General features: G+C 26.9%; 2 protein-coding genes across 3 annotated transcripts; one reads left to right on the forward strand and one right to left on the reverse strand.

The window, feature by feature from the left end:
* Positions 1-7607: 7607 nt before the first annotated feature.
* On the forward strand, positions 7608-8648 carry LOC136082083 (TNF receptor-associated factor 5-like). The gene has a single exon (XM_065800661.1). It carries the CDS (start codon positions 7608-7610, stop codon positions 8646-8648), a length of 1041 nt encoding a protein of 346 aa, XP_065656733.1.
* Positions 8649-11211: 2563 nt separating this feature from the next.
* Positions 11212-12982, reverse strand: LOC136081570 (putative nuclease HARBI1). Of its 2 annotated transcripts, XM_065798900.1 has the most exons (3): positions 12727-12982; positions 12113-12350; positions 11212-11863 (listed from the first exon to the last, which is right to left on the reverse strand). In XM_065798900.1, the coding sequence occupies exons 2-3, from the start codon at positions 12334-12336 to the stop codon at positions 11491-11493; spliced, it is 597 nt and encodes a 198-aa protein (XP_065654972.1). In that variant the 5' UTR covers positions 12337-12350; positions 12727-12982; the 3' UTR covers positions 11212-11490. The 2 variants fall into 2 exon arrangements, with proteins under 2 accessions (XP_065654972.1, XP_065654971.1); XM_065798899.1 differs by lacking the exon at positions 12727-12982 and having other exon boundaries at positions 11380-11863; positions 12113-12440.
* Positions 12983-14913: the final 1931 nt, after the last annotated feature.

Below are 14913 nucleotides of genomic sequence, written 5' to 3' on the forward strand. Positions count from 1 at the left end.
ATTGGAGAGTGTTGATGAAAATAGACAAGGGTCATTTTTTTTGTTTTGATAGTTTAGGTGAAGAAAGTGTATTGCAACAAATTCCAAAACATTTAAGATTTAATAAATATTTGTTTGAAGCAGTAGAAGAAGTCAATAGCAATATACAAATCAACACGATTAACATTAACTACAACGAAATTGAAATTAATTCTTATATACTTCAATTCAATCATTTTCCTACAGAATGGACAGCAGAAAATCGTGAATTTTATTGGTTTACCAAATTTATTTTAAAATATAGCGAAATTACTGGCAATCAAAATGTATTTTTTTCATACAATAAATTTCCTTTTCAATGGAATGATAGTAGTTTATGTGGTGCATTTGCCGCCTATTTTGTGGCTCTAGTCTTTCGCAGCGAAAATGTATTATATACAGATCAAATATATTTACCTTCGTTGTGCAGACTGTTAAACCATTATTTTTTTGAAGTAACAACGCTTCATGCCTCTTCACTAGTTCAGATAAATCTTTATTCATTTTTTCAGTTTATTAAACACGAACTCTTTCAATACCTTGATAACACTGCTAAACAACTGTTTGAAAAAGACATGCAGTTGCATTTTTATATGAAAAAACAGGAAAATCTGGAACGTGATCTTTTGTCTATGAAAACAAAACAAATTCCTTTACATTATGATATTTACGAAAAACAATTATTAGCTCAAAATGCTGCTAAAAGATTTTTAAAAGATGCAGGATTCTTAAGAACAAATTATGAAGGTACGTGGGGTAAGTTATCCCTATTGGATATTCAAGCCATTCCAGCTGTGATGAACGAGGAAAATATTTATTACATGATGCAGATGAAATGGATAGAATTTATGCAAACAATTATACGCGATTAAAGACTGCCAATCAATTTTTAGATGTACCTATTGATGATGTCATGACTAAAAAAGAAATAAAAAGGCAAATTGCTCTGAATTTAATATAAACAGAATCATGAAGAGAACAGCGCACACGCTATTAGAAGAAATCGTAGAAGAAAAATGCGCCACGTGCAATGGATATGGTGAACTGTTTTTTGTAGTTTTAAAAGAAAAAAAAAATCAACATTTGTTAAAAAACTGCACTATCCACGTTGTAAATCAAGAAGTATGGATTTTTAATACTGTTACTAAAAGATCTGCAAAAATACATCTTTATAAAATAAATTGTTTAACTTGCAAAGGAAAAAAAACTATTCTAATAAAACGTTATAAAAAGAAACGAGAACAAGAAAAAGGAAACAATTTTTTATATGTACATATTTATTCATTAAATGAATTAATATAATATTTTTTTTACAACTTTTTTTTTTAATATACTTCAAACACTTTATCCGGAGGCATATAAGGGTTGGCAGGTTTTGTAACAACAGGAACAGGAGGCGTTTTTGTTTTTTTGCCTTTCCACGCTTTTTTTATACTGTATAACAGCGAACCTACTTGCAATGCGTTAGTTACATTTTTAGGCGTGATAAAATCGGCTAATCCTCTTCCTCTTCTGCGTATTCTCTTTCTATGACTTTTACGTCTTTTTGATCTCAAATTTCTTTTTCGCTTAAAAGCCATTTTTGTTGACAATACTCAACATAACCTAAAAAATGTTTCAAAGGAAGTTTAAAAGGTTTCAAAAGGAACTTCTTCATATATAAACTCAATAATAAATTCATCATTGAAACGTGTTACTTTAATAATTATTCCCCATTGGTAATGATGCGTCAATGAAAAATCACCCTTTGCTTTACTATTTGTTTTAAACAGCGAAATATAAAAATCTTGTCAATTTGCAAACGGATAATAAGTCTCTAAATAATCAGTAAAATGTTTCATTCTTTTATGTCTGCTTCTTCGACTAACCAAAGGTTAAATGTCTCTTTAATAACATCAACAAAGTCTTCATAATTCATTTCAAATGTGGAACAAATGTATTTGTTTTCACCATAAAAAAATTCAATATGGGCTTTATTATTATCACGAGTTACTTTGATTTGTTTACTTCCATCCAAACGAAATACTAATTTAAAATCGCCTTCAACTTGTTTTAAACTATCGCTAGCTTCAAACTTGGAAGCTTCTACATTCATAACAGTGTTATAAAATTCGTTTAAACAAGTTTTAAATGTAATCTCCATTTTTTTTTTGTTTATTTCAAATGAATATTTTTTCTTCAAATGAATTTTTTTATTTCAAAACAAACAAATTTATAGTACTTTTTTTTAAAAAAAAACAGAAAAAACACTATTAAATATTTTTTTTATCAATATATTTTTGGTATTTTATTGCCTACAAAAAAAACACCGTCATATACATGTGATATACTATATATTTTATTTATAATATCAAAATCTAATATAAATCCACCAAAAAAAGTAGATGTTTTTGTGTGTCCATTTTTTTTGTCGCCAGATATGATTTCAACAATGCCGTTTTTATACTCATAAGTCAAAATGTAATCTCCAAACGCACTCGTGTCAGTTCGTAAATTTTTTAACTCGTCGTTCTTATGTTTTTTCATATCTTTAAACAACCATTGATATTCTTTTAAATTTTCTTGAACGTGTTTTTTCATTCTTTGCACAAAACACTTGTCGCAATATTTTTTAATATGAGTTTTTCTTTTGACGTGTTTACACACCGTTGAATTCATTCTTTTTTTTGTAAATAAACGTTTTACAGAGTTGAGCTTTTTTATACATGTTTTTTAATCCGATTAAAATATAGTTTTAAATACACCACCAAGTACGGGTATATTTCCTAATAGATTACCAAGGATACCTTTTCCGCGTTTTCTAAGTATACGCTTTCGTCCTTTACCGATTAAAGAATGATAAGGTCTAGGATTAGGTTTCGATTTTCGATGAACAAAAATATATCTTCTAGCATTTCTATGACCTCTATGTCTTTTATGTCTCATTTTTTAATAAATATTTCTGTGTTTATCGCGATCCACTTTTGTTAAAACAAAACGATATATCGGTTTTCCTACTCGATTCATTTCGCGATTTTGTTTATTATTTATATACTTGCTTTTCGTTTTTCGATAACACATCAGTGCTTTTCTACAATATTGACGCTTTATTTTTTTTAAATTTTTTTTGACCTTCTACGTCTTAGTGCTCTTAGTTCTGTATTATTGGGATCGGTTAACTCGTTTTCATTAAAAGAGGTCCTATCAAAAAATTCAAAAAAAGCATCCCTATGAAAAGGCCATTTTCCATCTACTGTATATTTGGGTAATTTAGATGTATATTTAGGTCTCAAATTGCTTTTATAGGAAGGTGTTGAAAATAAATTCCGTCTTACAATCATACGGGAAAAATCAATATCATCTGCAGCCATTTTTGTCTTTAACTTTTTTTTGACCTTAACTTTTTTTGACTTTAACTTTTTTTGACTTTAACTTTTTTTTTGACTTTAACTTTTTTTTCGACTTTAACTTTTTTTTGACTTGTATTTTTTTTATATCTTTTTTTTTACAAGATAAAAAACATAGTGTCACCCTGACACAACCTTACTTATTCTATCTTTACTTTAACTTAGTAGGCCTACTTACTTGTGTTTTTTTCTTACAGTCTATATTTTTATACGGCCGTATTTTTTCTTACTTACTTAACCTTACTTAGTCCTTACTTAACTTACTTAACTTACTTAGTCCTTAGCCTGCTTACTCACACACTCGTTCGCTCACTCGTTCGCACACTGGTTCACACACTGTTCGCACACTGGCACACACTCATACTTTCGCCGAGTATTTCTACCCAACGTTCGCCGAGTATTTCTACCCAACGTTCTAAGCTTTCTAGTACTTTCGCCGAGTATTTCTACCCAACGCTCCCCGAGTATTTCTACCCAACGTTCTAAACTTTCTAGACATTACAAACATAGAATGATATGATATATGCCTTAAGCGAGATTTGAACCCACGGCGGGTAAATGTCTGGCGTTTGAAACATAGTGCGGAATGCGAATGCACTATGCTACGTCGACGTGATGGTTCATAAAATTTTGAATTTATTTAAATTGTTATTTTAACACTTTACGCGGAGATTTTTTCTTCGTAGAGTTTTTAAAAAGTTGTTTACTCTGTATTTTAATCTCTTTAATCTTGTTCATAAAAGTCGTATTAAATCTTTCTAAATTTATCTAACATGACACAGCATTTTCTTTTCATTCATAAAATTGCATCACTTTAGCTTTTATTTCGCATTAATCTGTAGAGATTAAATTTTATACATAAAAAGCGTGTTTTTTGTTAACAAAATCAAAAATGACAAAAACACGCTTTACGAAAAGAACAGTAAAAAAAACGCAATATTATTTAGACGAGGAAGTTGTGGGAAAGGAAATAAATTTATCGCAAGGTGAAGTTATATTAAGTAGCGATGATGAGACAGAAGTAATTGTTATCGAAGACGAACCGGAATTTAAATTTCCAGATTTGAATATGTTCAACGGCGACCCAGAAGAGGTCGATTTTGTAATAAAAAATAAAACTGTTGAAAGTATAGAAACAAACACAGACGATACATTAAAATTCACAGAAGAACTACCACTAACTCTAGAAAATAATATTTTTTTAAAAAAAGTAAGTTATTATTTTAAATTATTATTTATAAATAAAAAATTACATTTTTTTAAGAAATTTTATTTTTTTTTAGAAAAAAAAAAGAAATAAAAATAAAAAACTTAGAAGCGCAAAGAGGTTGCAAAATTATTTATTAAAAAAAAAATTGTAAATACATTTTTTATAAATATATTATTTTTGTCTATTTTTTCTTCGTATGTTTGCTTCTTTTAATTGTTGTTTAATATCGACATAAGATTCGGCAGTATGAACCCAGCGTTTTATTCTTTTACCAACTCTTCCAAGTTTACGATTTGTTTTATTATCTTTATATCTGTTATTTGTTCTTCGTAAACACGATAATATTCTTTTACAATTGCTTGGTAAATACTGATTTTCAGTCTGTGTCGATGTTGAACTTTGTTTTGTACTTGTTTGTGTTTGAACTGCTTTTTTTGTTCTAGGAACTGTTGTTTTTGTACGTGCCATATTGACAGTGTTTAATGATCTAGGAGTATACCTTATTTTAGGCATTTTATAAAAAAATGATATTTATAACTATTTATAATTATTACAATAAAAAATAGAGTATTTATTTCTAAATAAACCTATTTTTTTTTAGTTTTGATCATGAGATATATTACCATAAACAATATAAAATATGAAGTTTTTAGTGATAGTGTCAACGAACAATTTTACATTATTCAAAATGAAAAAAAAAAACCCATTTGCCAAGTATTTCCATAAAACGCAAAAAGAGGTAATTGATCTTATGGTTTTTTCATTTTATAAGAAAAATTTATTATTCTTTTTTAATACTATTTTTTCTAGAAAAAGAAATGCAAAGACTAACTGAGTTTAGAAATTTTGTCAATGAAAATTTTGTAGATCGCGCAAGATTATCTCGCACTCGTCGTAAGTTTTTTTAACTTTACTATTTTTTCTTATTAATAAAAAAAATACATTTTTTTAAAAATTTTTTTCTTTTTTTTAGAAAATCCGTATCCACCACCACGATCGCCATCACTACTATCACCACTATCACCACGATCGCCACCACAATCACCACCAGAAGTCGGTCCATCACACTGGGACTACTCTCCTCGTAAGTGAAACTTGATCCTTTTTTTTATTTTATAAAAAAAGTATAAATTATTTTTTTAATTATTTTTTCTTTTTTTTAGAGAGTCCAGATCCTGAAAATTTATAACTTTTTTTTTAATGTATTTTTTTGTATATTGTTTTTTTAGAAAATAAAATTTTATTGTTGTTATTACTATTTTGTTATTACTATTTTGATATTTTTTTTGTTATTACTATTTTGTTATTACTATTTTGATATTACTATTTTATATATACTAGAATAAATAAAAAATGATTAGAGAAATAATAAATTATACCTCAAAACTTCTCCATCACGAATGGAAACATTTGGCGTTTTTATTAAATTTGAAAAGAACTGATATAAAAAGAATCGATAAAAATTACATAAAAACATGCGATAAATTAAAAAACGTTTTAACTTCATTTATACTTAATCAACCAAACAAAAAGTTGGCGATAAAGCATTTGTATTTTATTTTATCCATATGGGAAGACGAAAAACTTTTATATAACATTCAGCAATGTAAATTATTTATAATAAATTATTTATATTAAATTTTTATATTTTTTAAGCAAAATAAAATGAATTTTATGCAATTAAAACTAAAAATAGCAATTTGTTTACAATGGCAATGGGAATGTTTGGCAGAATATCTTGGTTTTAAAAAAAGAGAAATTATATGTATTCAGCAAGACTATCAAGACAGCAATGAAAGAATTCATAGATTGTTAAATTTAATTTATCAAAAACAAGGTACAGAAATACAAGCAGCACGTATTTTATTCGATTCACTATGGTCTTGGAAAATGCATCTTTCAAGTGACAAACAAGAACTTTTAACTAATATAGATGAATGCATGTTAATAATACAAAACTTTATATTACAATAATTTTTTTGTAACTTTTTTTTATTATTTTTTAGCAAACTAATATATTCAAAATGAAACAAATTAAAAAACAATATATCAAAAACTGCGAATGGTAAGCCTATTTACTTTTTTATACATTTTTATACTTTTATACTTTTATACATTTTTTCTCTCAGTTATGGAGAAAATATTAATGAGGACAATATATGTTATCACGACTTGTTATTAACAAAAGAAGAAGAACAAAATTTGGAAGAACTTATGGAAATGGAAGAGTTAACAGAGGAAGATTATGAAAAATATTTAGATCAATTAGTACAAGAAATGGAAGAAGAATCAGATTATATTGAAGAACTAAAATTACAAATGTTAGAAGAAGAAATGGAAAAAGAAGTGGAAGAAATAGAAAAAGAAATGCATGAAATCTTAGATGAAATGGATTGGGAACAATACGTTATAGACGTTATTAATAAAATGGACAACTTACCAGAGCTTAATTTTTAATTTTTTATTTGTAAATATATCTTTTTTAGTCAACTAAAATAATTAGAAAACCTTGATAGATAACAATCATCACTTTTTAAATAATAAACTCGACAATAAGAACACATGGGTTTGAAGTCACTTTCATCATAAACGAACCCTTTTTTTCACTGAATCATATTGCAGCATAAGACGAACAGTTGTGATAAAATAAGATCACTTTATTTTGTAATTTTGTTTCTTTTTTTTAGACAACTAAAAAAATGAATAATAATGATGATTTTGAAGATATGTTTCCTGGCTTTGGTGATTATTTAAATGAAGAACAAAAAGAAATAGAAAATATAAATTTTAACATTATATTTGAAGAAGAAGATATGGATACAAACCTTTATATTTTTATTCTTTTATATGTTTTATTATTTTATATGTTTTATTATTTTGTATGTTTTATTATTTTGTTTATTTATTAATTCTTTTATGTTAAAAAAGACATGTATATTTTTTTTAATAGTTTTTATATAAATAAATGTTTTTTTTTCAGCAACTAATAAAAAATGTCAGCCAACATATATCCTTGCTGTTTTTGCGATAAAGAATTTAGTGCAGAAGAACTTTTACAGCATCAAACAGAATGTTTTACAGAACAATACTCCGACGAATGTTTCACCTGTAAAAAAAAGGTACAAGATTTGTTAAACCATGAATGCGATTATGAATTTCTAGATATACAAAAAATATGTTTTTTTTGTAATACCAAAATCGATGAACAAGATTATTATGAACACTCTGTCATTTGCTTTCGATATTATAAAGAACAACAAAATCGTTATTTGAACCAAATCATTCAAGACGAAAAGAAAAATTTAAATTATTTGAATCTTTCTATGAATCAAATCATGAATAAAATGAAAAATCTTCAAGAAAAAGAAATTAAAAATCTAAAAGAAGAAAATGACAAACTTCATCAAACCCTAGCAAAAATAAACCAAGAAATGGCAGAATTAAAAAGTCTCTTTTATGACAACATGTTGGTTTTAGCAAATCAACAAGATACAGAACAACTCAAACAAGAAATAACAAAACTTTATCATATCACAGAAGAAAATAGCACAGAATTCTTAGCTTTAAAAAAATCCATTCAACAAGCTAAAGAAGTTAAGGTAATTCAACACGTTTTTAAAGACATGCAATTGATCAAACTCAATCAAATGAATCTCAGGCTGTTATCAGATGAAGCATTTTATACAGAACCCGTTTACACATCAGAAGGTTACCGTTATCGTATAAAAGTGTATACACGAAGTACCGACATCAACAAACTAGCCATTTACTTTCAATTGTTGAGAGGTGACCTGGACGATGCTTTACTATGGCCTTTTACCAAAAATGTCAATATCACCTTGAGAAATAAAGAACAATTTTTTACTCGTACTACTACCAACAATAATTATCTTCAACTTTTAGACGACTGTTCATTTGATAAACCTACCACTGAATATAATGTAGCTGTTGGTTATAAGAATTTTATTTCACACGAAGAACTAAAACCATTTATTATAAACAATAATTTATTTATTACGATTAGTATACAATAATATATTTAATGTAAAAAAATGTATTTATCCTATTTTTTTAAATGTTTTTTTGTACTTTATCTAACATTATTAACCCTTATTTTTTTTTTAGATTAACTAATAAAAAAAATGAATACAATTGACATATTCAGAGAAATTAGTTTGGAACTAACAACCGACAACGTCCAATCTATCAAATTCTTACTCAGAATACCGTTTGGAATCAAACAAACTTTAAAAAATGGTTTGGATATTATAGAATACTTTAAAGATAATACTATACAAAGTGAACATGGTCATATTTACGAATCATTAGAAAGTAAATTGGAATATCTACTCGTATTATGTAAAACGATTCATCGTTATGATATTTTTAACAAATACAAAAATAAAATACCACGTCTTCCTACTTATGAAGAAAGCATCGTTAAAAATTTACCACCTGTGTATTCACCACCAAACGCTGTATATCCAAGTGCAGTAATAGAAGCTAAACAAGAAGAACTATTTCATTGTTATAATCCTGTACCAGAAGCTGAAGCACCTGAAAGTGCTCAAGAACCAGAATTCATCTAAAAACTTTTTTTAGGAAAAAATTTTTTTTACTTGTAAAACTATAATTTTTTACCCAAATTTTTTTATTGTATTAACTCAATTTGTAAACTTTTTTTTAGACAACTAATTAAAAAATGGGAAGCAACTGGGGCAATATTAGAAGAATACTTGATAAAGAAAAAGATTCACTTCGCTACTTTTTACAAAAACTTCATCAACATATGGCACGAGAAAAAAAGTTTATAGAAATAGACAAAGAAACAAAAAAAGCTAGTCATTATTTAGAAAACATTTATTCTTACATTGATAACTTTCAACAACAAACACTCATCTGGTTTAATCCAGAAGAACGACATTTTTCTTATTATCTTTTTGACTATGATGATTTGACATTGGATAAAACAAACAAATTTGTCCACGAAAATCAATCCCAACTCACTTTGAAAGATTTGTGTAAAAGAAGATTGGCACAAGAACGAATCCAATTTGAATTTGATCAATTGAGAGAAAAAATTGTTTGTTTATTCGATAAAACCAAACTACCACTCACCAAATGGAAAGATCGAGATAATATTCGATTATTGTTTTACACCTATTATACAATACATATTTATTATCAAATACCTTTTATAAGTAAACGTTTATCCTTTTTTTATCTTCAAAGACGATATCTTTATACTTTATTTCATATTCTTTTCACAGAAATATCCTGTTTTGCTGATCCACGTAAACAACTGGAAATACATTTAATACGAAAATTATATCGTTTAATCATGGAATATATAACTTGGTCCCAAAAACAATATTTTTATACTATTGAACCTTGTTTTATTCATTTTCAAATTGTAAATCTATTTTTTTAATTTTTTTTTAGGTAATTAATAAAAAAAATGCAAAGAAATAAGGACTTTTATGAATACGACATTATCCACATTGTTAGTTAAAATATGTTATTTGAATTTTGATCCCTAGTGTTCTTTTCAATTTTTGGCAGTAATCAGTACTCATATTGAATTATAGACACCATTGTTGCACGATACATCCTCAATTACCAAAGAATTGCTAAGTTCCACTGCATCAACTAGTTCTCTTACGTTTTTGACAATACAAGACAAAACGTCTTTTGAGCCAATTTTTACAAAACAGGTGCATCACTCCCTTTAAGTTATTTTTGTTTTACAACAAAAGTAAATAAAATAAATAAACTACTGCTTATGTTTAAAATTGTTTTATTTCTTAACATCGAATTTAAATTTAATTTTAGAATGTCGAGTGTAAACAGTCACTAAAGTCCTCTAAAAAACGAAAGTTATCGCCATCAAATGTAGATAACTATATGATAAACATGTCCAAGCTTGGTCAACAAATTATTGAAACCGGACAGCAAATAGCGTCTGCTCTTAAGCCAACTATTCTAACTGATCAACCACTTTTGGAAAGTATTGGCGACACCTTAAGATGCATTGCAGAGTCAACAAAAAGTCTCGCGGAGTCATCTGAAAAGATGACTAATTCCCTGAAAGAAATCGCTTCAGCAATCTCAAATAATTAATAAATGTACATTATCTAATTCATATTATCTAATAAATTGATTTGTTATTAATTTTATTTATTACCTAATAATAGTTAAAAATGTTCATCATTAGCTAAAAACGAATGTTCGAATGGCAAAAAATGAAACATGAAACAAAAAAAATTCTTAAGTGAATAGCATAGCTGTTCTATTATTGATTTAAAATAATTTGTTCTAATGTTGATTTAAAAACAAAAGCTAAGTTTTTAAGACCCTTTGCACATTAATAGCATCTTAGAATAATCAAATCAATATTATAGTTTTAATAAATTGAATGTTATTTTATATTTGTTGATTAATTTAACATCTTTTCAAAATAAAACAAAAATTAATTTATACAATCCCATATGAACTTATAGACGTAGACATCGCACAAAAACAAAGACATAAATATCATTATTAAAGTTTAAAAAAAGATTTTTATTTTACACACTAAATTTCTTAAATAAAGAAAGCTTTTTTTTTTAAATAACAGTTTTATTTAATAACACAACGTTATAAAACATGGGGATGTCTATTGGCAAACATATAGTTTTTCAAATCATTTCTTCTAGTTAAACCAAGTCGAATTTGGTTGATTTGTCTTCGACCAACGTGATAAAAATTACTATTATTTTCAGTGCTGTTATTATCTGTTATCATCTCAGTGTTACCAACTGCATCGTCGCTAGCTACTACATTATCTGGCTCTTCTAAACCCAATGAATTGCACATATTCTCAAGTAATACACAAGTTTAAATGATCGAACAGCACTTGGTAGGAGAATATTGAAGAGTTCCGCCACTTTTATGTAGACATCTCCACCTGTTTTTGAGACTGCCAATACAACGTTCTATTCTACTTCGAACCCTTGAGTGGGTTTTGTTGGAAAACATTTCTTCAGGGGTAATTGCAGGACTAAATGGTGTAATCATGACTGGCGATAACCCGTATCCTGAATCACCAAAAAGAAAACCTGCAACTGGATCAGCTTCCATCGTTTGTTTTAAAGTAGAATTTGAATAAACAAAAGCATCATGACATGATCCTGGATATTTAATTACTACATCTCTGAACTGTCCATCATAATCGACAACAAATTGGCAATTTATAGCTGAATGGCCTTTTCTAAAAAATGAAGCAAAACATATTAATAAGCAAAATGAACGAATTTTTATAAGTTAAAATGTATAATTACACTATAACTATAATTAGGAACTAGAATTTTAACTCTTCAATATGATCATTTAGATCCTACAGTAATAAATACTGAATAAAAAAAAATTAAAAATGTCAATCATATTATTTAATAGTAATTTGTATACTACTTAAGCCTATTTAAAGATTACTTTGGCTCATTTAAAAACTATTTTTTACCTGCAAATAAAAGCTGGCTCATCAGCCCCAGTGACTCCTTTGATGGGCACCATTGTACCATCAATTAGGCCCAAAAGACCCTTTACTCCACAAGCCTCAAAATAACTTTGTTTCACTTTAGATATTTCTTCTTGACTACTGTACCATTTGACAAGGTAGCTGTAGTGTTGCATAAATGACTCACAAAACTGATGGATTATTCGGCTAGTGCTAGCCTGGCTCATCTCAGAAGTGTCGCCTAAAATTAAAAAATAATAAACTTTCATAGCTTCATTCAGATGTAGTTTATGATTGAATTTATGAATTGTTTATGTTTACGGAAAATTCTTGAATAAAAACTGTGATTTTATACAAGATGTGTGACCTTAACTTTTAACCTTACAAAATAATACATAGTTTTGTGAAATTGCAGTTATTCTAAAAAAATTAATATGTTCTGTTAATTTAAAAAATCATGTTTGGTTTTTGTCTCTTAAAGAACGTACATTTATAATCTAAACACTGGACTAATATCAATTAAGTGAAGCATTAGCTAACATGTGTACTTTTTTTTAAGTATTTTTAAATACATTTCAATAACATATATAAATATATACACATAATATAATTCTTACCTATTGGATTTTGAAAGCTAGAAACTTTAAAGATACAAGTACTTTAGTTTCTGGTAAAATGGAATTGTTTTGGCCAGTTGTTGAAGACAGATCATCCTGTAGAGTGTTAACAATCTCAGATATTTTACGCAACGGTAAACGAAATTTCTGACGACATTCAACATCTGAAAAATCATTAAGGACAGCACGATGAGCCTTTCGCCAATTTTGATTTTGGAATTCAATTTCTTGAATCATTTGAATATCCATTTTAACTAGAATATTTCAAATAGCATTTCAAATAGCTAATATAATATGCTATTCTATATAAAATCATATAATATTATTCTGTATATATTACTAAATTAGTAATTTTAAATCAATAACGTATTTATTGCACCTAATAATAATATTATTATTATGCGCAATGAACACGTTATTGATAAACACGCTGTTGATATAACTAATATATATACATATATTAAATTTAATATACACATATTTTATTATAATAAAATGTGTATGTAAAAATGTATGAGTAACAATGATGTTACTCACACATACACATATATTAAATACGTGTGTATGTATGAGTAACATATAGTAACAAAATCTATGTGTATATTAAATTTAATATATGTACATGTATTAGTAATATATATTATTACTAAAAGACTTTGATGAATATTGTACATTATTATTATATGTAGGGTAAAGTGGGGTATTAAGCCCTATGGGGCATTAAACCCCATTTACTCTGTTTATATATTAAAATGTCTAAATAATATTGCATCTATATTAGCACAAATATTAACTCTCTCTCTTTCTGAGAGAGAGGTAATATTTAGAGAATATTTAGAGGTAATAGAGAGATTATAGTAATATAGTAATAGAGAGTAAAATAATAGAGAGAGAGACAAGAGTATAAAGTATATACTTCAATAATATTATTGTATATAGATTTATATATAGTATTTGTATAGTATTGTATATAATATAGTTGTATTATAATACAACCATAAGTTAATATAGTATGGATATATCATATAGTTTTGTAATATGACAATAAATAGCTATTAAGGTAACTTAACTTACTTACTAAGTTATTGGCTTTCTACAAATCTATATGAAATATTCATACTAATATGGATATATCATATATAATCATTAAGTTATCTTAATAACTCTCATATATATCATTAAGTTATCTCAATAACTATTTATTGTCATACTACAAAACTATAGGATATATCTATACTATAATACCTTATGGTTGTATTATAACACAACTATATTATATACAAACTAAAACATATACTAAATTATATAAATATTACAATTGTATACATATACAACATAATAAAAATATATGTTATACAAACAAAAACAGGGAGAGCGACCATAGTATTAATATGGTCGCTCTCCTTGTTTTAGCCAAGCTATAAGAGCTCTCATATCTATATAATATCTATATTATCATTCTATATCTATATAATCATATTATCATTCTATATAATGGATGGTTTGCTCTAGTGTGAACCATCTAATACCATATAAGAGAGCTCTCCATATATATAGTACCATATAAGAGAGCTAGCTCTCTTATATGGTACTGTATATATGGAGAGCTCTCTAAAAGAGTTGTGAATAAGCACCCAGTAATTACTAAAGAAGTTACAGAATGTATAAATCACTTAGTCGGGTTTGACTCTAAAAATTAAAAGTTTTAAAATAAATGTTTAATCTGTATCTACACGTGTTTTATCCTATTTATATGATAATTGAACTTTTTAGAATACAGTAATTTAATTTTTCCGCTAGGGTAAATTTAGTATAACGTTTTTTAACATGTTCAATATTACTAACATATGTAATATATAACATAACGTTCAACTATCATACAACACTCACACTGTTAGCACACTGACAAATATCCTTAACTTGATCAAACCGCATACCTATGTCCTGACCATAACCAACCGTAGACTTTGTTAGCTCAAGTCTCGGAAGTAAAGAAGTTACAATTTATATAAATCACAAATCGAGTTTGACTATAAAAATAAATGTTTTATCCGTAATTACATGTATTTTGTCACATTTAAATAACAATTGAACTTACTAAATTATAGTTATTTTAATTTTTAATTCGGGTAAATTTAATACTACGTTAACATATAACCCTCACACTGTTAGCACACTGACACTCTC

Source organism: Hydra vulgaris, chromosome 06, assembly GCF_038396675.1.
Source record: "Hydra vulgaris chromosome 06, alternate assembly HydraT2T_AEP".
Taxonomy (NCBI): domain Eukaryota; kingdom Metazoa; phylum Cnidaria; class Hydrozoa; order Anthoathecata; family Hydridae; genus Hydra; species Hydra vulgaris.